The sequence below is a fragment of the Chlamydomonas reinhardtii genome, chromosome 10 (genome assembly GCF_000002595.2).
Source record: "Chlamydomonas reinhardtii strain CC-503 cw92 mt+ chromosome 10, whole genome shotgun sequence".
Taxonomy (NCBI): Eukaryota; Viridiplantae; Chlorophyta; class Chlorophyceae; order Chlamydomonadales; family Chlamydomonadaceae; genus Chlamydomonas; species Chlamydomonas reinhardtii.
The window spans coordinates 3,082,749-3,105,875 of NC_057013.1; the positions used below are offsets into that span (position 1 = coordinate 3,082,749).

The following is a 23,127-nucleotide window of genomic DNA, read 5'->3' on the forward strand; positions in this document are numbered from 1 at the left end:
TGCAGGCGTTCACAAGCCACGCCAAGCGCCCGTACGTGGTCGCGAAGCCGCCCGCGCCCCCGCCCCTACCCGCCAAGCCGCATTCATTCGAGGCTCAGTTTTACGTGTGCAACTTCGACCTGAAGGTGCCTGGTTAGGGTTTGGGGTGACCGTGACAGGTGTTTACATGCTGTTTGAAGTACACGGCGTGCTGCGTGTACTATGAGTCCAACACATGCCGCGAGCGCGGCATCGCATCATGTGCAAAGTCTGCGCACTCATTCAGCTTGTACTCTTCACATACCGTACTGTAGCCACCGCTAACCTGCAAACTGCTCTTGCTTGCCGTGTAGCTCGTAATGGAGGAGAAGCCTCGGTTATTCAACGCCAAATCCGCGCCGCAACGGCCCGGGCTCACGCAGCTGCTGTACCTCAACCTCCAGCACATCAAGGGAGTCGCGAAGCCAGCACAGGATGCGTCAGACTCGGAGCAGGCTGGCGGCTTGTCCGCCAGGATTGACATCTCCAGCCTGCGCGTGCTGGACCTGCAGGGCTGCGCTGAGCACCGCAACGTGCTGGTGGCGAACCGCCGTGTACAGCAGCCGGTGACGGCGGCTGAAGCCTCATCGCCCGGAGGCGCGGACATGCCGATACCACCTATTGCGCCAATGCACTCGCGCGGCAGCATGGTTCCCCCGGTGCTGGCTGTCGCCCCGCAGAGCCTGCCGCGCTCGTGTCGCGTGGTGGTGGTGTACCAGACGTCACCGGACCCGAGCGTGCCGGCGCACGTGGTCATCAGCGTGCACGACCCATGCATCACCTTCCTCCGCAAGTTCATCAACAACATCATGTACGCGGTGGGGGCCATCGTGAAGGCGCATGCGTATGCGCTAAAGGCTGCCGCAGCGGGTGCGGCTTCTCCCGGCACAGCGGCTGGCCATGCGGAGGCGGCCCCCGCTGTGCAGCCGGCAGGGGCTGCAGCTGGTGCTAGCAGCAGTGCAGCTGCACCGACGCCGGCGCTGCCGCCCGTCATTATGCTCAAGGTAATCTTGCTTTGCTTCCTTGCGCTGTTCACCCACATATTGATCAAGATCTTTGCGCTTAAAAGTATATTTGTGCTGATTGCAGTTCACAAATGTGGGCATCATCATGCCGGCTGGCTCGGCTGGCCGCAAGCTTGCCATCAAGCGGGCAATCTACGAGGAGGCGCTGGCGTTCCATTTCCGCTCGCTTGCGGTCTGCGTGCCGGGCGACACATCCGCCCTGAGCAACCTGACGCTGTTGGATGAGGACGAGGAGGAGGATGCCTTCATCAACGCCGCCCACGGCGACCACGACGTGGCATGGATGACCACCGAGCCGGAGATCGACCGGCTAATCTACTCGAGCTTGGAGCTGGGCCAGAGCCATTTCCCGCAAGTGGGCCAGGAGCCGGTGGCAAAGCCAGACCCAGGGGCTGCGGCAGGCGGCGGCCGTGGTGAGTGTCTTACAAATCATGTCGTGTGGCCTGCGTAATGGCCGCTTAGGCTCGCCATGAACATGTCCAAGATAGCACCTACTGACCGCGCTCCGCCCTTTTCACAGCCGCTTCAGGCGCCCAGGTGCCGCAAGACGCCGCGCCAGGCGACGTGGTGGAGACCGGAGAGCGCCTGGGCAAGTTGCAGCGGCACCTGAAGGCGGCCAAGGCCAACATTCTGGAGCCCTTGAAGGAGGTCAGTTGGCTCCCGTCGCGGCTGTCAAGTGGCACCCGTCGCCGTGCAATTACCAACCTTTACCGCCATTTTGTTTCGGAGCATCGTGACTTTGTGCTGATGACCTGCTCCTTGCTGCCTTGTATGCTTTCAGATTTTCCAGGAGGCAAATCAGAAGCGCACGCGGCAACGAGGCGAGCAGGGACTGGTGCTGATTGAGGAGGGGCCTTTGCGGGGCCCGGTGAAAACCGCTCTACCAGGATACATCAACATCCCGGAGCACGACGAGCGCACGCTGTCTTCCGCTGCCGCTATGCACCACACGACTACCACCGTCCGGCCATCCCCTGCGGCAGCTGCACCTCCGGCGCCTGCTGCTGCTGGCGCCGATGCACCTGCGCCAGCTCCATCCTACGAGGCAGCATCCGGTGCGGACGTGTGTTTGATTTGCGGGGGCGCAAGCAACAGGAATCTCCTGATGTGTGGCGCCGCACTCCCCTTCAGCCATGGTTTATGCCACCTCCCTTCAACCAATGCAGCATAACCCTTTGCTCCCCCTCCCTTGTCCTCCCCTCCGCTCCCCTTTCAGGGTCCGGGTACGAGCACATGGCGGACGCGGACGACCCCCTGCAGCCCAGCTTCCACGGCATCTCCCGCGTCAACCGCCCGACCGCGCTGTTCGGCGCCTGTGATCTCGCGGCCTACAGCTGCAAGCTCGTGCCGTTCGACAGCCCCGACCGCGGCAAGGAGCGGCGGCTACATGCCCACGGATCCGTCGCAAGCGTTGCATTTTCCAAGCTCCAAGAGGAGCTGCAGAACAAGGCGAGGCGGAGCTCCACCGCAACGTACTCTCAGCAGCAGCCAATGGACCGTAAGCGGCAGCCAATCCACATCATGGAGGGCATCACCCACCGTGACCGCGTGGCCAGTGGAGATGACGCGGCGGTGGATGCGGCGCTGACGGTTCTGGCGGACGTGGAGCTGCAGGACCTGCAGCTGCTCATTGACCCCATGCCCATCGACGGCGTCATTTTCACCCACCGCGAACACAACGCCACACAGATGCACTTCTCGGTGCCCGACGTCATGCTGGCCACCCTGGGCCCCGCGCGCTATGCGCGGATGATGAAGGTGTTCACTGGTACGTTTGCATGGCAGGCATGGCCCATCATGGGACAAGGCCCCTGCGTGTACTTCACCGCTTCGCCTGCAGCTCAAACCGTGCTCAAACCGTTTCTGTCTCAGGCTGCAAGTTGGCCTTGCTCGTTTTGCTTGCTTATGTTTGCACACCTTACCTGTGCCGCACGCAGACAACGTGGTGGAGGCACGGAGCTGCTTCGAGGCCGGCATGACCAGCACCGACAGCGCCGCCAACTGGAACACGCGCTTCGACCCGCACATGAACTTCGGCCCCAGTCAGGGCGACCTGCCCTCGTTCCAGCTGACGGTGGAGTGGCCGGAGCAGCTGCAGGTGCGGATGTGTGCACTGGCAGAGCGCTATTCATCACACCGCTGGCCCAAATCTTTTCCTGTGGCAACAGAGTTGACATGATGACCTTCCTTCTGGCCCTGTCGCAGGCGGCGCTGATGAACGACCCGGCCTGGTGGTGCGACTTGCAGCCGGGCACGCGCCCGCCTGAGCCATGCCTGCAGGCGTGCTTCACCAAGTGCAGCCTCGGCCTGGTTATCATGCGCAACCACGGCGACATGTTCCTGGCCTTCCAGAGCCAGAGGCTGCATGTGAGTATGGCGGTTAGAGCCTGCGTACCTCTGTGCCGTCGCGCTGTACGTGTTGGGACATGGTCACTGTGCTGCCGTGTTAGGTATCCGCGCTACTGTCGTGTGCAACGAGTGACTGCCGGTGACCGCTATCTTTGCAAACCTGCAGATTGCGGACCCTCGGGTGCACAACCGCCTCGCGCAAGCCATGGACGCCGCCGCCGATGAGGACAGCCCGGTGAAGGGCTCAGCGCTGATGCCGGACGAGCTGTCGGAGGAGCCGCAGCGGAGCGAGGGCGTCCGGAAATCAGCCTACGATGAGGATGATGAGGAGGATGACTACTACACGGAGGACCAGAGCGACGGCACAGAGGTAGGCAGCTGGGCACTTGACGGTGCGGCTGCGCTCTGCGGAAGCTGCACGCCCATGCGGCCATGCACCTTGCTAAACCTCGCAACTTGCTCTGGTCTGTGCATGCAGGCGGACGGCCAGGTCAACGGCCTGGCGCACCTGGACAACGCAAGCACGGAAACGCCTGAGGGCATCAACGTGCAGCCGGTGGTGGACGACCAGCAGCAGAGCTTCCCGGACAAGTACGCGGTGGTGACGCTGCTGCGGAGCGGCGTTGACCTGCCGCCGGACGAGGCCGTGCACCTGGGCTGCCACCCCGAGTCGACGCAGCCTGGCGAGGCGCCGCAGGACGGCGTGCACAACTGCATGCGCGTCTCCTTCGCCATGCTGCACTGCGGCACCATGGCCAACGAAATTGAGTTCTGCCACACGCTGGTTCAGTGGCCCTACCTCACCGAGTTCTCGCTCATCTCCGCCATCATCTCCATCTTCCTGCCCAGCTGGGGCCACCCCGCCGCCGGCCCCGAGGCGGGCCTGCGGCTGATGGCGCTGCCGTGGATGTACTTCAACCTGGTCATGCGCGACAGCCAGCTGTTCATCCCGGTGCTGTCGCCGCGGCTGAAGTACTTGGAGTTTGGCTGGCGCGCGGCCTCCGCGGATGAGGAGGTGCTGCTGACAGCTGAGAAGCTGCAGGAGCTCTTTGCTAGCGCCGCGGCCGACGACGTGACCTGGCGGCGCGAGCCGGGCCGCATGAGCCGACAGCCATCGCCGGGGCAGCCCATGCGCGCGCGGGGAAACACCGACGGTGGGGGCGGCGGCGGCGGTGGCGGCGCCGGCGGTGATTACGCGCTGCAGCAGTACACGCTGTCGCAGGGCATCACTTGGGGCGGCTCCATGCGGCGGATTGTTCATGAGGATGAGGAGCTGCCGCGGCTGGAGGAGATGGGGCTGGTGCTGACCATGTCTGCCCTGCGTGTGGGGTCCTTCGCGGGTAAGTAGAAGCTGTGGTGAATGTCCTGATGGCAGCGATGCATATCCGCTTACTGCTCAAGGTTTCTCGGCCTGCCTTAGTCTTCGAGGCATTGGTGCATCGGCAGCATAGGTTCCAACATGTTATTGCTAACTGTGCCGCTACTATCGCTGCTTTTCGTGCAGGCGGAGACGGCGACAGCATCCTGAAGGTGGACCTGCGCAACGCGGCCGGCTTCGTGCGGCACAAGGCCGCGCAGGTGAACAACTGGCTGCTTCCCATCAAGAGCATGACTATGGAGTACAGCTGCTCCATGCCGCTCGCGGACGAGTCCAAGGTGCTGCAAAAGTACATCACGTGAGTGGCTAGCGGCGGTGCTGCGTAGGTTTACGTCACGCCGTATCCATCCATGTGCATGGAATAGCATGCTGCGAGACGTGCCAGCCTCACTCCTTGGTGATAGTATCGCCCTGTGTCGCGCACCGCACAGGATCGCCCGCGCGCTGGCGTTCCGGATCAAGACGCGCCGGAAGGCGGCCGCCAAGAAGCGCGCTGACCCGCCCGCCGACGCGCCCGCCACGGGGTCAAGCCAGCCCGCACAGCGGCCATCCATAGGCGGCGCTTTGCCGACCGTCACCGGCGACAGTGGCGGCGGCGGCGGCGGCGATGATGCGTCCATGCGGTCGCGCGCCTTTCGCCCCACCGACAGCAATAAGCAGCCACTGGTGAGTAAATGCCGTTCGGCTTGCAGCTGCCCATGCCGCCTGCCTTTCCTCTCGAATCCATCAAAACTCGTGCATTCATCCCGCCCACACAGGACCTGCTCATTGAGCAAGCAACCTCACGCGCTATGACGCTGCTGGAGCAGCACCGGTTGCCGCTGCCAAGTGACGCCAACACGCAGCTCGCGCGGGAAAACCTGCTGTCGCGCCGGACCGCCGTCACCACGCTGACCGTGACGCTGGACACCGCCGTCGTGCGCGCCTCGTTTTCCAACATCCCGCTATGGCATGCGTTGATGGACGACATGGGCATTGCCACCGGGCTCATGACGCGGAACAAGGGCCTCTTCGCACCCGCACCGGTCATTGTGTGGGCGCGGGAGAACGAGCCAAAGTTCCTGGCAGTGGCGCGGAAGACCATGGGTCACAAGCAGCCCGGTATAGCTGCCTCGAGCGACGCAATTGCGCAGGAGAAGGGTGAGAGCGGCACATCGATTTTCCAAGCTTCACCCATGCACGTTCAATCTTGCTTTGGCATGTTTCTGCCTTTGTGCTGACGGCTGCCCACCTTGCTTCCTGCGTGCGCAGCTTCGTGGAACTTCCGGCCCAGCACCATGGCCGTGGACGTGCGCGTCAAGTCGCTGGCGGTGGTGCTGTGCGACGACAAGCCCAAGTCCTACGGCGCGCCCGATGTGCTGACGGCGGCCATTGAGCGGCTGGGCGTGCAGTACAGCCTGGACAAGCGCTACTTCGACCACCTGCCGGAGCAGACCGGCTCCATATCGCTCATGCTGTCGGCGCAATTCCTCAACAACTCCACCGGCCGCTGGGAGCACCTGCTGGAGCCCTGGCCAGCAGAGCTGCACCTGAGCGACCCCATCAACCCCATCTTCAAGTCCAGCCGCACGAAGTACGTGTGCGTGGGGTGTTTTTCACCATTCCCATCCACGTGGCATGGGGTGCCCTGGTTTGTACCGTACTGCCAGGAAGTTTTTTCCGGTGCTAAGTTTTTTTCGGCTGCCAGGGATTAATATTTAACGTTTTCTGAATAACTTTTTTTTGTTTGGGCCGGGATTTAAGTCTGGAATTTTTCGGCAATGCTGAGGCTGCGCCGGCGTGCTCTGCCACACGCCGGCGCAGCCCTACCGCACGCCGGCGCAGCCCCACCAGACAGCATACGGTACCGTACGCCATAGGGAAACGACTCCCACTGCTCCATTCCAAGCTCTCCGACCTATCTGGCCCAGCAGCCGACCCATTTCCGTCCAATGCGCACTATGATCGGGTGCATCCAGAAACGTGTGGCTCTGCGTGTGTGACCATCGGAACACACACGCGTGTGCCCCACCCCGCGCAACCCCCAGTTTTCCCGCAGCTATTAAGTTTTTTTCATTTGGAACGCGAATTATCATTAACTTTTTCCAAATTAAGTTTTTTTCAACGCCAAAAAACGAATTATGAAAAATACTTTCTGGCAGTACGGTAATGGGAGCAGCATTGTGTGGTGGGCGGGTGCTTTATGCCGCGTTCCCCAGCCGCCTGTGCTGTGCCTGTCTCGCAGCATTGCCGCCAGATCGTGTGCTGCTCTTATTCTGGCTCACGCAGGTACGTGTTTGTGCAGTCCAACGAGCTGCTCAAGCTCAACTTCCACCCCTCATCGCTGCTGACCATCGGCGACATGCTGGCCTTCACGCGGAAGCTGTCTGACCGCTCGCCGGCCGCCTCCGCGGCAGCCATCGGCCGCGTGGACACCAACGCACCGAACGCCGAGAACCCACCTTCTGCGACCGAGCAGCTGGCGCTCCGCGGCTCCATCATGTCGCGCGTGCCGCAGCGGTAAGCTCACCAGTCACATGGGCTGAGACCATGCATTCGTTGAGGCCGTACACGGTGCTGACACCTTTCTCCCCTTGTTCGTGGAAACCCCCAGGTACCTGATCCAGAACATGACCGGCATGATGATGTCGTACTGGGCGCCGGCGCAGGAGGTTGATGCCCGCCTGGTGGCGGCGTTGCAGGTGTCCAGCGCCAGGAAGCTGCTGCCGCCGGGCTGCAGCGAGGAGCTGCAAGTCACGCCCACGGCCAAGGAGGTGAAGATTGTGGGGCCGGGCGGCGTGGTTGTGACGCGGCTGCAGGCGCAGGTGATCACGCTCAAGTTTGAGGGCACCTGGATGCCCATCTCAGGTGCGCGCTGCGCAGCCACTGAAGCGCCTGGTGCCGGTTTCACGCCTGAATGGCCAACCTCCACTTGCCACTTGTTAACTGCACCTTCGCGTGTTACGTTTCCTGTTAGGAGTGACGAAAACCCACAATGCAATGCAGCGCGCTCTGGGTTTGCTGTCGTACCCACCCTACACAGCAATCGCTCACACCGTGCATGTGTCTAACCCTGCCCATCTGCTGTTTGCATCCCCGCAGACGTGTCCATTGACGTGGTGGGGAAGTACTGCTACGACCTACACTCGCCGCACGACGAGCGCCGCGCGCCCGTGATCGTGGACGTGGTCCTGGTGGGCCGCACCAAGATCCTCAAGATCCACTCGGCGCTGTACGTGCAGAACAGCACGCACCTGCGCATCGGCTTCCGACTGCACTTCCCCTCCGCGCTGCTGGCGCGCCAGATCATGCTGGGGCCGGGCGACGTGCAGCTGCCCGGCGAGCAGGACATCCGGCTGCGGCCACTCAAGCCCGGAGAGGGTAAGCGCTCGAGCACTGTCCGTGCCTTGGCTAGACTGCCAGTAGAAGATAACACACTTTGCAACACTCGCTACCTCGGAAAAATATATGGGTACACGCCCCATGTCTCGACCGCTTCATATCTTGCTACCACAAACACGCACTCTCTCCTGTTGCTTTGCTCGGATGCTTACGTCTACCTCTGCGCCCCTGCCTCTGACCCTGCCCCGCATCCAGGGCGCTACCTACCTGTGCTGGCGGCGCTGGGCGGCACGCTGTACCTGGAGCCGCGCGGCTACATGCCGCCGGAACACGACGTCATCCGGCTCTACCCGTTGGTCACGGACATGCCCTCGCAGTCCGGCTTCATCGCCTCCGGCCTGCCCATCGACGCCACCAAGGCGCTGTACGGCACCTCGCCGCTGTACTTCGCTGCCAAGGTGCGGGGTGTTGGAGCGCGGGAAAGCGGAAAGTCACGAGGCATTATTTTGGGATACGTGTGACCTTATCCGGCCATGGTCCTGAGTGTTGTGCTTTATTATGGTGTGACTTGCGTTCAGGTCAAGGTCAAGTCGCGCACCGAGTACTCGTACACCACCTTCTACACCATGGAGGTGCCCGGCCCAGGCGAGTTTGCCCGCGCCACGCGGCCGCTGGAGGCGTCCATCAAGATCACGCCCACCGCCGTGGTCACCAACTCGCTGCCCTACTACATGGAGGGCTACCTACTCACCGTGGCCCCGCCCGGCCGCGACCCGGACATTGCCACCAGCGCGCCTGTGGGCGTGGCGCCGGTGGTCTCCATGGCCCCGGGAACATCAGACGGGGCCGTGTCGGTCGGTGGCGCCATGAGCCCGTTGCCGACACTGGGGATGGACGTGTCGCGGAAGCTGGGCGGGCGGCTGCAGCTGCCGCTGCGCCGTAGCGAGGTGGCCTCGGGCAAGGTGCTGGAGTCGGATCGCGACCGCATTATCGCGGAGATGCAGCAGCTGGTGCACATGCTCAAGGGGCCCAAGGTAGGCGATCCTCCCGCAGGATTCAAGACGCCCAACAGTTGTATGCTTGGCGGGCCTCCAGTCGCCTACGGCTCTTGAGTTGCCGCTTATTACTTGCCCTGTCCTGGTGCTTCCGCGCACTGCAGGCCAGGATCCCGGCCCTGCACGGGATGACCTCGGACGAGCAGAAGTGCTGCTTGCTGGCGCTGCTGCGGTACGAGCTGCGCTGGACAGCGCGGCGCAGCAACAAGGAGACGGAGCTGCTCTTACGCACGGACAGCGAGCCTGCCAACAAGGTTTGTGTGTATTGTGTGCGTGCGCGGGGCTGGTGCTGCTGCCGTTACCGTGGGGCTTGTCGGATGCATCTGTATGACACAAATTCCGCCATCACGCTTGCTGCTTGCAGATCGCCTGGCAAGACCTGAGCAACTTCATCGAGTGGGCCAAGCACAACGTGCGGCGGGTGCAGGTCAAGCCGGGCAGCACGCAGCACTTCTACGTGGACATGTACAAGCAGGCGATCCTCTGCGTCAAGGTGCCCGAGCTCAAGCTGGTCTGCACCAGGTGCGCCTACCCATGTTGCTGGTCAGGCCGAGCGTGTCCACAGCCTGCTCCCAGCTAAATCGTTGCTATGTGTTTGTGGGCGCTTGCATGTCGCAGACCGGTGGAGATGAACTTTGGCTCACTGTCGAGGCCAAGCAGCCGCGAGGCGGAGCAGCTGCCGGACTTCATGCGGTTGGTGCGCACGGAGCAGGAGGAGCGCTTCCATGACGTGATGCTGTCGCTGCAAAAGCGGAACCAGATGGAGCCGCAAAAGCCGCTGTTGCAGGTAGGTATGACTTGAAGAAATGGGGGTCAGGACCATGCATCAAGGCTTTCATTGGCTTGCTCGACCGTTTGTCCGCGACTGTGATGCTCATCTGCGCGTGCTTTCCGCTCCACTGCACGCCACAGGCTGTCATACAGCAGGCGCGCGACAAGGCGGTTGACATTGGCGGCAAGGTTGGCAACACCATGCGGGATGCGACGCGCGCGCTTGAAAACCTGACCATGCCCACCGTCAACAAGACGAGTGAGCCGCCCCCTCCGCAACCCGACCTCAACACCGAGTCGGCACAGTTCTGGCAGGCGAACCCAGGCCAACTCGTGCGCCTGTCATTGTCTGTAGAGCCTGGCCCGTACCCTGAGAGCGGTGCCCCAGCAGCGGGTTTCAGCACCGCCGCGAGCGGCGCGCCTCGCGCCTCAACTGAGCAGGACAGCAAGGCGGGGCCCAGCACAGGCAACAGCGGTCACGGCGCAGCGCGGCTCTGGCAGTCGGTGGTCGCGGCTGTGGCCGCTCAGCCTGCAGCCTTAATGACCCCGGCCGCAGGGGCACCATCTGCTTCCACGCAGCAGGCTGGCTGCGAACCTGACGAGAACGCACCCACGGTCGCCATCGAGCTGAGCGCCTCATCAGAGGGCGGCGACGGACCTGGTCTCGGGGCTGGGGCAGTGCCGCCGCTGCCGGACGTGGAGGCGGCGGCTGCTCCGGCAGCGACTGGCACACCGTTCGGCGCCGCGGCAGCTATGGCAGCTGGCGGCGGCGTGGTGGAGATGGGGCCCTTCAACATGGAGACCATCAACTTCCGCAGTTCAGCATTCGCATCGGCTGTTGAGGTGGCAGAGGCTGCGATGACGGGCAGCGTGGTCCTGCCGCCGCTGCCGCCGCCTGGGCACCCCCCGGCAGCGGACACCAGGGTCGGTGAGGCGTCTGGTGTGGGCACAAGTGCGCACGCGCCGTCAACAGCGGACACTGGCACGCCGCGGTCCCTGCTGGCGCGCCTGAAGATGCCGGCCTGGCTTTCCAAGATGGGCAAGTCTGGTGGCGGTGCGCCTGCGGAGGGCGCGAGCCGGATGGCCTCGGATATGGCGGTGAGTCGACGTTGAACGCTGTTGTAATTGCGTGTCTGCAACAGGCCTCAACATGCAGTCCTTACTTGACTGGAACCGCATCACTACTCCTGGCGTGCAGATGAAGTCACCAACAGCTGCGCGCGAGCAGTCTGTGGCCGGCGCTGCGCCCGCTGCTGTCATTGGCGACGCCTCTGTCAGGTCAGCTGCAGGAGGCGCGGCCCCGACTGTCCAGCTGCCAGCTGCCTGGACAGGCACTCCAGCAGCTCAAGTGGCAGCGCCTGGGTCGGTGCCGGTGCCTCCGCAGCCTGCTGATGAGCAGCACGTTCGGATCCGGCTTCACTTCCGGCCGGCCGTCACGCCGCCGCCTGTTCAAGCTCCTTTTGTCTTCCGCATCACCAAGCGGCTGCAGACGGCGCTGTTCAACTACATGGCGCCAAGCGCGCTCAAGGGTGAGTGTTTCCTGTAATCACAGCAATTATGACAGGGCGTACTTTGCTTACCTGCACGTCCTTACTGCACTTCAAAACGTCGTGCGCAACGCAGACGAGGGCGACAGGAGCTCTGTGGGCAGCCAGCTGCCGCTTGCACCCGTGTTCTCATCAGTGACAGCTTCACAAACCGGCGACGTGCCGCTCTCGTCCTGGCAGCCACGCCACAAACTGGTTCGCGTACGCCTAAAGGTCATGTCCGCTCCAGACGGCGACGCGCAGCAGGAGTATGTACGTGTGCGCATCAAGGTCAATCCACACGTACCCGCGGATCTTGACGGCTCGCCGCATACCGTCGCATCGCAGCGCAGCTTGCACGGTGGTGGCGGCAGCAGCAACACGTCGGACGGCAAGAAGGCGCGCCTGATGGCGGCCCGGCGCAGGCGCTCGAGTGCTCTTGGTGGTGAGTTCACAGTGCTGCGGTTCAGTCCCCTTGACCAGGTGTGCTGACGGGGCTTTTACACTGTAACTGTGCAGGCCCAGCCGCATGGGTCCGCTCGCATCTGCGGGCGCCGCGCGCTTTGATGGGCAGCGGCCAGGGCGAGGCCGCGCTGCGCAACATGACCAGTGAGAGCGGCATCGGGGACGCGCCCGACGCGGCGCTGCCCTCGCCTCGTGCCAGCGTCGCAGCAGCGCGCTCCACGTTAAGGCCGCGTAGAACGGTGAGTCTGATGGCGGGCTGGGTAAGGGCTTGCGGTGTCTGTGCATATTTATGGCGTGGCATGTGTGTTTTGACGCTGGTCGTAACATTGTTTACTGCGTTTGGAATGCAGCGCGCATCCAGGAGCTTTGACGGCTCGGGCATGCTGTCGGACATGTCGTCCGCACCGCTCCCGCCTATGGAGCTGCCGGTGGAGCTGCCCTCGCCGCGATCGGGCCGCCGGAGCCACCCGCTGACGCCTTCGGCCACAGTACCAGTTCCCCTGGAGCTCGGAGGTAGTCTGGAGCACGGTGTCGTCATCGGGGGCGCTGAGGCGGAAACGCACCATCTGGAGGCGGTGCAGGAGGGCGGCTCCACTGCAGAATCAAGCACCGGCTCCACCGCAGCCGCGCGCGCTGCGGCATATGCTCATGGCTTCTCGGCATTTGGGCTGTACACACACCCGCCCAATGCCAACGCGGCAACACCGCAGGCCTCGGGATCCGCCGCCAGAGTCCTCGGGGCCTCACCCGCTCCTGTCACACCTGCTCGGCCACGCGCGGCCAGCACCCACGAGCACCCGCCTCCGTCGGCTGCGTCCGCTGCTGCCGCTTCGGAGGTCACACCTGGCACGGTGGTTGTGGTGCACAGCGGTGCGAACAGCCCGATCAGTATGCCTAGCGCCTCGCCTGGCCCGCGGACCGCCGCTTGGCAGGCACGACACAGCCGCACGCCCACTGCGGGCGCCGCAGCGCACCTGCAATCAGAGGCAGAGGCAGCCGGCTTGCCGCCGTCGCCTCCCGCTCCTGTCCTTGGCAGCCAGCCTTCGGAGGCTCCTGCGCAGCAGCACCACAGTGGCTCACTACCGCTGCCGGCTGATGCACCAAAAGCTGCTGCTGGCGACGCAGCGGCCGTGAAGTCGTACACGGTCTGGTCAGAGAACCCCGCCTACCTGCGCGGCAGCGGGCAGTCCACGGTGTCCAGCACATCAGAGCTCCCCACGCGCCGGAACCCCAGCGAGATTCGGCCCTCGCACGAGGCCAGGGTCACAGCCGCCCAGCTTGGCACGCCGCTCAGCGACACGCCGGAGGTTGACTCGGTCGACGAGGCTGGATCGGCCCAGCCAAGCGCTCGTACCTTGTCGCTTCATGGCGACGGCTCAGGAGCTGGGGCGGTCGGCCATCACCAGCCACCCTTGGCACATGCGGGGACGCCGGCGGCCGCCGCGGCGATGGCCCGCGCACCAAGCCGCATAGGCAGCCTGCCCCGCGCCAGTCGCTATTCAAGCGCAGCGGTGAGCCCTGAGGGCTCAGAGCTGGAGCACAGCTCAGGCATGCATGGCGGCAGCCGCGCATCCTCCTCCTCCGTTATTGTCCCTGGTGGCCCGCGCGGTGGCTACCCGCTGCCTTCGCCGTCTTCACAGCCGCTGTCCACAGCAGCAGCAAGCGTCCTGAGCCGCTCTGGAACGCTGACGCGAAGCGCCACGCTCCGCCGTCGCTCTGGTGTGTCAGCACACTCGGTGCGCATGGTACCACGCGGTGCGAAGGTGGGCTCTGCCGACTTCGACCCTTTCAGGCGCATGTCCACTGCATCGCACAGCAGCGGTGGCGGCCTTGTCTTGCGCCCTGGTGGTTTGAGCGCCGCCGGCTCAGCCTCTAGCCGACAGCTTGGCCGTCGCACCACATGGCAAGCGGGGTCATTCAACGACATGCTGCAATCGGGCGGCGCAGAAGAGGCGCTTGCAGGAGGCGACAGCGCTGACAGACCACGGCGGCTATCTCTAGGCACCAGCGGCAGCATGCGCCGGCAACAGGTGCAGGGCGGCTCGCGTAACCAGCTGCCGGCTATTCGTGAGGCGCTTACGCCCATGCACTCAATTGACGCTGAGAATCTGGCCGCGCGGGCCAGCATTTCCGGAGGCGGCGGGGCGGCTGCAGGCGGCGGGGCTATGGCCTTGACGCCGCGGCCTTTCGCTACAACAAGTGCTGCAGCAGCTTCGGACACGGTTGGCATTGACGTGTTCGTTACAAAGCACATGTCCATGATGCAGCGGCACGGCGTCGGACGTGGCGCAGGCCTTGACATCCTTTCGACCGGCTCAGAATCCTCCTTAACGGCAGCAGCTCGGTCGCCGGCGCAGCCTGTGCCGCTAGCTGGCAACAGCAGCAGGCGTAGCAAGCTTGCAGCCCGCATTAGCGAGCGCTTCAGCTCCGCTCCACGGCCACGGATGCACCTGCAGAGGCGCAGCTCCACCCTGGACCGCGGCTCCATCACGCAAGGCGGCGCACAGCGTCAAAGCTCCTCCGAGCTGCAAGTCTCTGTCCTCAGCGGCCGTTTCAGCAAGCGCACCAGCTCCCAGCCTAGCTACCGGCAGCTGCGCTCACCCAACGACGAGCCCAAGTCGCCGCGGGCTGGCCAGGGGGCGCTGCAGATGGCCAAGTCGGCTATCCAGGCGGTGCCGCGCCTGCCCAGCCTAACGCGCAAAGTTGGCGCGCACATCGTAGACAGCGGCACGGATGTGGTGTCCAAAGTCGGAGGCGCTATCGGGCGCGGCGGCCAGACGGTGCGTACGGGCCGCCTTTACGCTCTCTGGTGTGACGCGCCAACTGTCTAGTGCGTTTGTGGAGCCCAGGTACAGTCCACGCTTGTCGTTTTACATGCTCCACCCCGTTCACTCTAGGCTGCTTTGCTCACGGCATATGCGCTCGTGCGGCGCACACACAGGTGCTGGCGGGTGGCAGCCAGGTTGTGAATAGGGTGGGCGGCGCTCTCGTCACCGGCGGCCACTCGGTAGGGTACCGGTTTGTTTTGTTGAGGGAAGCAAGGACCGAAATAGGCCGGTCGGAGACACACAGCACTGCAGCCCAGGCAAGGGAATGCCTTGTATTGCTGATGCCTCGCCACTGCCGTCATAACTGTGCAGGTGTTTCAAGGCGGCTCCGTGGTGGCGAACAAGGTGGCAGACAGCATTGTCACCGGCGGGCAGATGGTCAAGGACAACGTGGTGGAGGGGGCGGAGCTGGTGGTTTCTGTGGCGAAGCCCAAGATCAAGCACAGCCTCAGGACTATCGCGTGGCAGGTGAGTTGGTAGCCAATATCTCGGCATGCCACCAGGCCATGGCGAATCCTTCCCATGCCGTCATGTCACTATTGCTGATGTCTGGAGTGGCTAATGCCCTGGGTGTCTTTGCACAGATGACGGAGGCAATGCGCAAGCGAAAGCAGGGCGACAAGCCGGACCTGCCGCAGTTCAAGGACGTGGAGGTCAGGTCGCCGCGCAGCGGCAAGAAGAAGAAGGGCGGCGAGCTGACGCCCAAGGTGCTGCTGCTCAGCCTGCACAACAGCCTGGCGGCCAAGGAAGATGACCACGTGTGCCGCGTGTCCCTGTTCGCGCCGTTCTGGATCGACAACCGCACCGGCTTCGACCTGATCTTCAAGGACCTGGACGCGCCGTCCTACATCGACCGCCTGCCCTTTCTCCGTAAGCCAACTGTTACACTGCATTGCGGCGGAGAGTTTGTGGCAACGGTTGTGTTTTTGAGGGTTTGCCATCTAGCTGCGACGCACTGCGCCTACAAGACCTCGTGTGCATGTCCCTGCCGCCTATTTGAAACGCAGTGTGGCACGCCGTCCGCGCCCCGGGACACAAGGAGGATGCCACCACGCAAGACTTGATGACGGAATCGGGCCCTGGCACGGGCGCGGGCGGCCCGCGCACGCCGCGCAACGCGCACTCGGCATCCGGAAACCCGCCCAACTCTACGGCGGGGCAGCGGCGGGGCAGCTTGCCACGCCAGATCTCTCGCCGCTTGCTGACACACCCAAGCCAGCGCCCGGCACTGTTGAATGACCAGCCCCGCGCGCAGTTCAAGGTGGATGACGGCACGTCGAGGACTGACTTCAGTACGCCGTTCAAGGTGGCGACGACCAGCCAGAAGTACTCGGTCGAGATCAAGGCGGAAGAGGTGAGGGCGAGTGCTGGCAAAGGTCTGGGCAGTCATGCTCCTTAGGCAGCACAGCACACAGTGTGCCGTTGCAGTGTACGTGCCAACCCCTCCCCCTCACCCGCACTGCAGCACGTCATGCTGGCGGAGGACCATGAGGCGCTGATGCGGGCGGCGTCGGAGATGGAGGCCGCATCGAGCCGGCGGCGCGGCGACCCGCGAAATGAGTATCCACGGAATAGCAGCATTGCATCGCAGCAACAGGCAGACAGGTCGCAACACGCTGCAGAGGAGCCCCCGGCGCCGGCGAATGCGAGCTTGCTTGCGGGCGTGTCGCAGCGGATGTTGACGCTGCGGCCCCCGGCGCTGGAACTCTCGCAGTCCGCACAATCACCAAATCCGCCGGCGCTGCCGCCCTCGGCTGGTGGCGTCGTCCAGATGCCCGACATGCCGATGCTTCTCTCGCCGGAGGAGGGTCAGGGCGAGCACCATGTGCCGGCCGTGGGTGAGGCCCTGGAGCAAGTGCCGGAGGACGCGGCCGGCGAAGCATCTGTAACGCCGGTGTACCCAGGAGTCTCCTTTGACGCAGCTCAGACGGCCGCGGCTGGGGATGGCGCCGCAGCCGCTGAGCCGGGCCGCCAGGTTGCCCGTGCCTCCTCCCAGGTGGTGCGCTCAACCGCCAAGAAGGTGCAGATCCAGGAGGTCAACTCCGCACCACTGCCGGCACTGGGAGCGCTCTCGAAGAAGTCCCACAGCGCCATCGGCGCCACCATATCACGCTTCGGCCGCGAGGGTGGCACATCGATGCTGGCGGCGGCTCCCTCCGTGCCGGGGCCAATTGACCTCAGCGAAATCACGCCGGCGATCGAGGCGGAGGAGTCTGCGTATGCAGCTGCGACGGGGGCGGCTTACAGCCCTCGCAACAAGGAGCCGATGCCGCTGTCTGACATTCCGGAGATTGAGGTGGAGGACGAGGCCGTCCGCATGTCAGTTGCGCGTGTCCAGCCCGGAGGCCCGCCGCAGTCCAGCGGGCAGGTGCCGCTGCCGCCCATGCCGAGCGTGGGCGTCAGTGAGATGTCAGGTGCAGGGACGGTGGTGGTGCGCGAGCGCGACATCTCCCCCTCGCGCACGGCTGTCAGCGGCGACCTGCCACAGGTTTCGGCGCCGTCGCCGTCGGGTGCTGAGCGCCGCCGCAAAAAGCGCTTTGGCACGCGCAAGACATCCGTCATGAAGGCGGCTGATGAACCGCCCAAGGAGGGGGCCTGCGCGCCGGTGGCCGACTGGATCGAGAGGCAGAAGCGCAAGACGGTGGTGGTGCGGCGCATGTTCCAGTTCGCGGTGGAGGTATGGCCAGCGCCCAACAACACGGTGTTCAACCGCACCAAGGTGAGAGCAGGCAGAGGGGGCATAGCGGCATGTGGTCAGAAAGTTGTGGGCATGCTGGTCGTGTAACTCGCTGCCTCACAGTAAACTTCTTATGTGTTGTGCGATGGCTGAAGAGGTTTTTTTTACTGCTGCTGTCATGGCAGGTCATAACCGTCAAGAACAAATATCTCATCCTCAACGCCACGGGACTGGAGATTGAGTACAAGCAGAAGGGCACGCCCGACCCCGCGCTGACGGTGTACGGCACGGGCACGCGCTTCTCCAACCGCCTTACGAACAACTGGCGGGCGGCCTGGCATTGGGACAACGCGTACGCTGACCAGGAGCTCATGATACGGCCTGCCGGTGACGACTGGGAGTGGTCCGGTAAGTTGGCCACTTGGCCCGCTTGCCCCAGGCGCATGGCTCAGTTCTAGTGCTAATGAGACAGCGGCCAGTGCTGTGCTCGGATGAGCGAGACTCAAGGCAACCTCTACTGGTCGCGCTGCAGGGAGTTTCAAGCTGCCTGAGAGCGAGGACTACTTTGGCCTGCGCATCCGGCACCGCCAGCGGCGCGAGTATGTCATCATCCCCGTCAACATCACCGTGGGCGCCGCGGGCTCAGTGCTGGTCACCTTCAAGAGCAAGGAGTGAGTGTCCCATTTCAATATCCACAGTGCGCTTCCTCCTCCTTGCCTCCATGCATTCTTTCTCAAGCTCACCGCATGCTGCTGTCATGTCCTATCCGCACGTGTTGCTGATGCCGTACGACAGGTCGGTGCCGCCGTACATGGTCGTCAACCGCTGCCGCGATGTGGTGATCCGGCTCAAGCAGCTGGAGTGGGGCAATCCCAACTCAGCGCAGAACTGGGACGTCATCCCGCCCAACGCCAACGCGCCCATGCCCTTCGCCTGGGACGAGCCGCAGCTGAAGCACGTGGTGCAGGTGGTGGCCTCGGCGCAGCGGGATGTGCAGCGGGAAACCGACTTGCAGGTACGCACTTGGCTCACACTGGCGCAGCGTTGCGGAATAGTTACCGTGTACACATGGGTCCTATTTTGGCGCTGTAATGCTGGGGTAGCGGGCTGGGGTAGCGGTTGGGTTCCTGTTGCCAACCACGACTTAATGTGCTGCGCCTTGCCTTGCATGCCTTTGCAGAAGACCGCCATCGATGTGGACCTGGACGCAGTGGACGTGGGCAACACCACCATCTACGTGCAGTCGCGCTCCATGCAGCCGCAGTTCATGCCCATCTCCGCCCGCCTCGACACGCGCGAGAAGCTGAAGTACCTGTCTGACAACGCCAAGAAGGTGAGGTGCGGCCGGCCCATGTGCCATGCCGATGCGCACGCACTTGGGGTCGGCTAGCTGGCTGGCTGGCTGGCTAGCCGGCTGGCTGGCTGGCTGGCTGGCTGGCTAGCTGGCTGGCTGGCCGGCTGGCGTGCGGCGCTGCAGGGCGCCTGGGACTGTGCCTCAGGACGGACGCGTTGAGCATGGGTCTGATCCGCTGCGCTCGCAACTTGCAGGTGTACGTCACTGTGTACGCGGACGGCCCCACGCGCGTGCTGTGCTTCTCGGAGGACCGCTCGGGCGTGTTCAACATGGACGATGAGAACAGCCTCATGAACCTGTCCTACCGCCTGCAGCAGGTGCGTAGGTGCCATGGGGTAAACCGCATTGGTACGTTGGTAGTCCGATGGGATTAGGGTGGCAGTCCGGTCGTAACGCTCACCCAGGAGCTGGCCAAGTTGTCAAAAACATTCCGTGGCCGCTATGTATAACAGGTGGCTGTTCGCCTCAAAGAGGTGGACCACCGGCTTTCGGTGCAGCTGGGAGGCCAGCCTGACCGCACGGAGCAGGCACCAGACGACGGCTGTGCCGGCCTTGCGGCGATGACGCCCGATGGTAGCAAGGCGCAGGTGGCGCACCCGTCCGTCACCGGAGTCTCCATTTCCACGGCTGTGACTGGCGGGCAGCCTGCCCTCGGCGCGAAGCGCTGGGCCGCACTCAAGATGGCCATTGGCGGCACAGCCACCGGCGGGGCGAGCGGCACCACCACTCCGCCGTCGGTGCGGCACACGGGCATTCCCGGAGCCAGCGGCTTCAGTGCGTTCGCGCCAACATCAGCCTTGGGGATGCAGCGCATGCCCTCACTGCAACACGGCTTTGGCAGCGCGCCTGTCTTCGGTCAGCTGCCTGGCGGCGGGTTGCGCCTGCCGTCCATACCGGGCGCGGCGAACAGCGCGTGGCGCTCGCAGCACACTCGCAACCCATCAACCGGCCACGCCCAGGCCGGGCAGCTGTGCCAACCGCCACAGCTGCAGCCATCGGCGCTGCTGGGGTTGCCGCCGCTGCTGGCGACGGCACAGAATCTGACTGTGGGCGGCTCGCTGAACCAGCTGCTGGAGGCCCTGCCCACCTTCGGCTCGGACGTGGACGTGCCCATCGGCGGCGACCTCACCATCACCATGCGCTTCGTGGAGGGCCTCACCGCGGGCTTCAACAGCAATGAGAAGCTGGTGGCTGTGGAGGCCAAGATGGTGGTGCTGTCCTCGGACCCCAACTACAAGGACAAGCAGGAGAAGCTGCGCGCCACTGTGAGTTGGACCGCTGCGGCCGACCCCAGCGGCCCCGCGGCCGCTGGCGGCGGCGGCCTGGGCGGGCTGCTGGGCGGCGGCGGCGTCAGCTCCTGGGGCACCGGCCGCATTCAGCTGAACAACCACCAGGAGGTGTTCCGTGACATCCCTGCATCGGCGGAGCTGCAGATTGACTTCTTTATCGCCAAGGGCACAGAGCAGACCACCGAGGCCACCAGCAGCAGCACCACCAACACCGAGAAGAAGACCACGACTGGCGGCAAGATCTCTGCAGCGGATGCGCGCCGCAGCAGCGCCCAGATCGCTGGCAAGTCTGCTCGCGCTGGCCGCGGCTCGACAGGCTCGCTGGGCAATGCGGCAGGCGGTGGTGGAGGTGGGGCCAGCCTCGGTACCGTAGGTGCAGGCGGCGGCGGCATCAACGGCGGTGGTGCGCGCGGACCACAGCCGCTGCGGCCCACGCCGGCGCCAAGGCACCACCACACCGCGCATATGTCTTACAGCACGGGGCAGTTCGCGGGCAGCGTGCGCGTGCCGTTGCTGCTGACATTGGGCCGCGACAAGGAGCAGGAGTGGCTGCTGCCGCTGGAGCGCAAGGCGGGCTGGCAGATGGTGCGCGGCCATGTGGCGCTATCGTTTGACTGGAGCGTGACCAACGAGGGCATGCTCATGCGCGAGGTGGCGGCGCTGGAGTACATCCTGGCGGAGAAGGTGGAGCTGCTGGCGCTGCTCAACCCGCTGCCCTCCACCGAAACCGCCTCCTTCGTGCGCGTGCCGGGCAGCATGCAGCCGGTGCCGTCGTCAGCTATTGTGCGCGCCGGCAGCACAGACAGCACCCGGCCGCTCAACCTGGCTGCAGGCGGCGCGGCGATGGACAGCGTGATGCCCAGCCTGCCAGTGAACCGCACCACCCGCGCCATGGCGGAGTCGTACTACGTCAACCTGGACGTGTCGGTGCTGGAGGTGACGGGGCTGCTGCCGCGTGAGGGCTTACGCGCCGGCATCGCCTCCACGCTGTACGGCCGGCAGAACGCCAACATGGTGTCCACCGCCATGCTGCCGTGCGTGTCCGTTGTCATGACCTGCGCCGGCGAGACGCGGGAGGCGGCGGCGGGCATCAACTCAGTGCACCCGCGCTTCCCCAAGAACACCAACACCTTCACGAACGTGCCGCTGGGCTCGCGCGTCAAGGTGCAGGTGGTGGACCAGCTCAGCCACAGCTACACCAAGCTGCTGGCGGAGGCAGAGATGCACGTGTCGGATGTGCCGGTGAGAAGCGATCCGCGTTAAGCCGTTTTTGGTTTGGATCACTGGTAGCGTCTGGGTCTCGTGCCTCGTCCCCTACAAACCCGGTCACACTGGTATGACAGCATTTGAACCCTTTGAACCAGTTTCGCACCCCACCCACCAATTGCAACCCACTCTTGTGTATGCACCTGCCAGGGCACGGACCCGCTGTACGCCTGGCTGGCGCTGCCCCGCAAGAAGCGCAGCTCGCGCTCGCAGCGCATGCTGGCGCTAATCATGATGATGGAGGAGGAGGGCGACACCGACATTATGCTGCTGGTGCGCATCAAGATCCACAAGCCGCAGGTGCACGGCGTCATGATGGCCGTCACGCTGGACCTGGCTGGCGCGGGGCTGTGCGCCAAGACCAACCTGGAGGAGCTTTTCAACTTCACGCTGCAGAAGGTGCGGCCGGGCGCTTGATGCTCTGGGTACAATCGCGGCTCCTTGGTGTGGCGGCTGTGCCTGCCAACCTTGCCCCCACGCTGTCACCGCTACTACTATTTGTATCATCTTTTCCGTGTGCGGCTGCTGTGCGGCTCGCAGATCCGCACGTCGCTGGTGCAGACGCGCACAGACCTGCAGGTGACGGCCGCGGTGCAGACCATCCAGCTGGACAACCAGATGCTGGAGGCCAACAACCCCGTGGTGCTGTCGCCAGCCGACGGCTCGCAGTCGGGCAGCGTGGCGCACGCGCGGCGGCGGCACAAGGCCCGCCTGCAGCAGAGCGCGGAGACGCCCAACCCCATCCTGCGCCTCACCACCAACGACACCACGTTGCAGGAGCCGCTGCTGACGTTCCAGGTGCGTGCCGATGTAACAACAGCAGCACCCGGTGCTGTAAAAAGAGCGCTTAAGTTTTCTGCTCTGCAACCTGTACTGTGGCTCCAAACCTTGGCTGTACGATGTCTGCAGGTGACATACAACCAGGCCAGCAGCAATCAGGCGCTGGTGAACCCGGATGGCCAGCGGAACACGGCAGACGGCAGCGCGGGCATCCTGTCGTTCAAGAAGATCGTGCTGGAGCTGGGCCCGCTGGACTTCTCGGCGGACCAGGTGCGGACCACGAGAAAGGCCAGACGCTGACCCCGTGCGCCTGGCCTTCCGCCAGCCTTTTGCCTACCATGCCTGCCTAAAACGCCCATGCCCATGCCTTCCTGACCTGCTTACCAAGCCCCCTCCCCAGCTGCCACAGTACACTTGCCAGTCACCAGCCGTCGCTACCTGGTCCTCATCCTGTATTCGTCACCGCGATTGTGCAATTGTGCGCCCGCAGGAGTTCATCGAGGCCATCATCGCCTACCTGAACGCCATGCCGCTGGCGGACGTCTACCAGGACGAGGCGTGGCAGAAGAAGATCGACGCTATGCAGGGCGGCGGCATCACCGCGGCCGCCGGCGCCGAGGAGGCGGCGGCGGACCAGCACCTGATCCACCGCGACAAGACGGCGGAGGAGGCGCTGGCGTGGCTGGTGCAGAAGGAGGCGGCGGAGCTGGAGCTGCTGCGCGGCCAGAGCTCCATGTGGTTCTATTTGGAGGTGAGGAGGCTGGCTGTCCGGGCGGCCGCTGTCCGGTGGCGGGAAGCATGGTTTCCTTCGGCCGACAGAGCTGGCTTGGGCACCGTAATTGAGATGGTACGCTTCCGTCAGGTGCCAGGCAGTATGGCTGAAGCACTATCCTGCCTCGTCCTGTCGCTGCCTGCAGGAGTTCTACCTGTCCGACATCTTCATCAACGTGACGCTGGCGCTGTCCAGCAGCTTCAACGCAACCGGCGGCGGGGCCGGGGGCAACGCGTCCATGGCACGGGTGAGG

General features: G+C 64.3%; 1 protein-coding gene across 1 annotated transcript in view; it reads left to right on the forward strand.

Annotated features, from left to right (window-relative positions):
- CHLRE_10g441650v5 (uncharacterized protein) overlaps positions 1–23,127 on the forward strand; it is a 33,109-nt gene that overhangs the window by 7,223 nt on the left and 2,759 nt on the right. Inside the window, exons 10-52 of the mRNA XM_043066806.1 lie at positions 6–125; positions 333–1,022; positions 1,108–1,456; positions 1,564–1,691; positions 1,825–2,098; positions 2,260–2,811; positions 2,981–3,141; positions 3,249–3,410; positions 3,559–3,762; positions 3,871–4,732; positions 4,897–5,068; positions 5,202–5,436; positions 5,529–5,910; positions 6,022–6,343; positions 7,039–7,269; positions 7,364–7,617; positions 7,852–8,130; positions 8,347–8,549; positions 8,670–9,125; positions 9,251–9,400; positions 9,511–9,668; positions 9,765–9,933; positions 10,059–11,015; positions 11,116–11,446; positions 11,541–11,888; positions 11,963–12,147; positions 12,259–14,688; positions 14,850–14,915; positions 15,049–15,204; positions 15,321–15,606; positions 15,744–16,090; positions 16,202–17,455; positions 17,599–17,821; positions 17,946–18,084; positions 18,209–18,428; positions 18,594–18,746; positions 18,962–19,084; positions 19,220–21,298; positions 21,473–21,721; positions 21,863–22,120; positions 22,232–22,372; positions 22,593–22,853; positions 23,020–23,121. Coding sequence (XP_042920203.1) covers positions 6–125; positions 333–1,022; positions 1,108–1,456; positions 1,564–1,691; positions 1,825–2,098; positions 2,260–2,811; positions 2,981–3,141; positions 3,249–3,410; positions 3,559–3,762; positions 3,871–4,732; positions 4,897–5,068; positions 5,202–5,436; positions 5,529–5,910; positions 6,022–6,343; positions 7,039–7,269; positions 7,364–7,617; positions 7,852–8,130; positions 8,347–8,549; positions 8,670–9,125; positions 9,251–9,400; positions 9,511–9,668; positions 9,765–9,933; positions 10,059–11,015; positions 11,116–11,446; positions 11,541–11,888; positions 11,963–12,147; positions 12,259–14,688; positions 14,850–14,915; positions 15,049–15,204; positions 15,321–15,606; positions 15,744–16,090; positions 16,202–17,455; positions 17,599–17,821; positions 17,946–18,084; positions 18,209–18,428; positions 18,594–18,746; positions 18,962–19,084; positions 19,220–21,298; positions 21,473–21,721; positions 21,863–22,120; positions 22,232–22,372; positions 22,593–22,853; positions 23,020–23,121 — 16,821 coding nt within the window. The remainder of the gene's footprint in view (positions 1–5; positions 126–332; positions 1,023–1,107; positions 1,457–1,563; positions 1,692–1,824; positions 2,099–2,259; positions 2,812–2,980; positions 3,142–3,248; positions 3,411–3,558; positions 3,763–3,870; positions 4,733–4,896; positions 5,069–5,201; positions 5,437–5,528; positions 5,911–6,021; positions 6,344–7,038; positions 7,270–7,363; positions 7,618–7,851; positions 8,131–8,346; positions 8,550–8,669; positions 9,126–9,250; positions 9,401–9,510; positions 9,669–9,764; positions 9,934–10,058; positions 11,016–11,115; positions 11,447–11,540; positions 11,889–11,962; positions 12,148–12,258; positions 14,689–14,849; positions 14,916–15,048; positions 15,205–15,320; positions 15,607–15,743; positions 16,091–16,201; positions 17,456–17,598; positions 17,822–17,945; positions 18,085–18,208; positions 18,429–18,593; positions 18,747–18,961; positions 19,085–19,219; positions 21,299–21,472; positions 21,722–21,862; positions 22,121–22,231; positions 22,373–22,592; positions 22,854–23,019; positions 23,122–23,127) is intronic.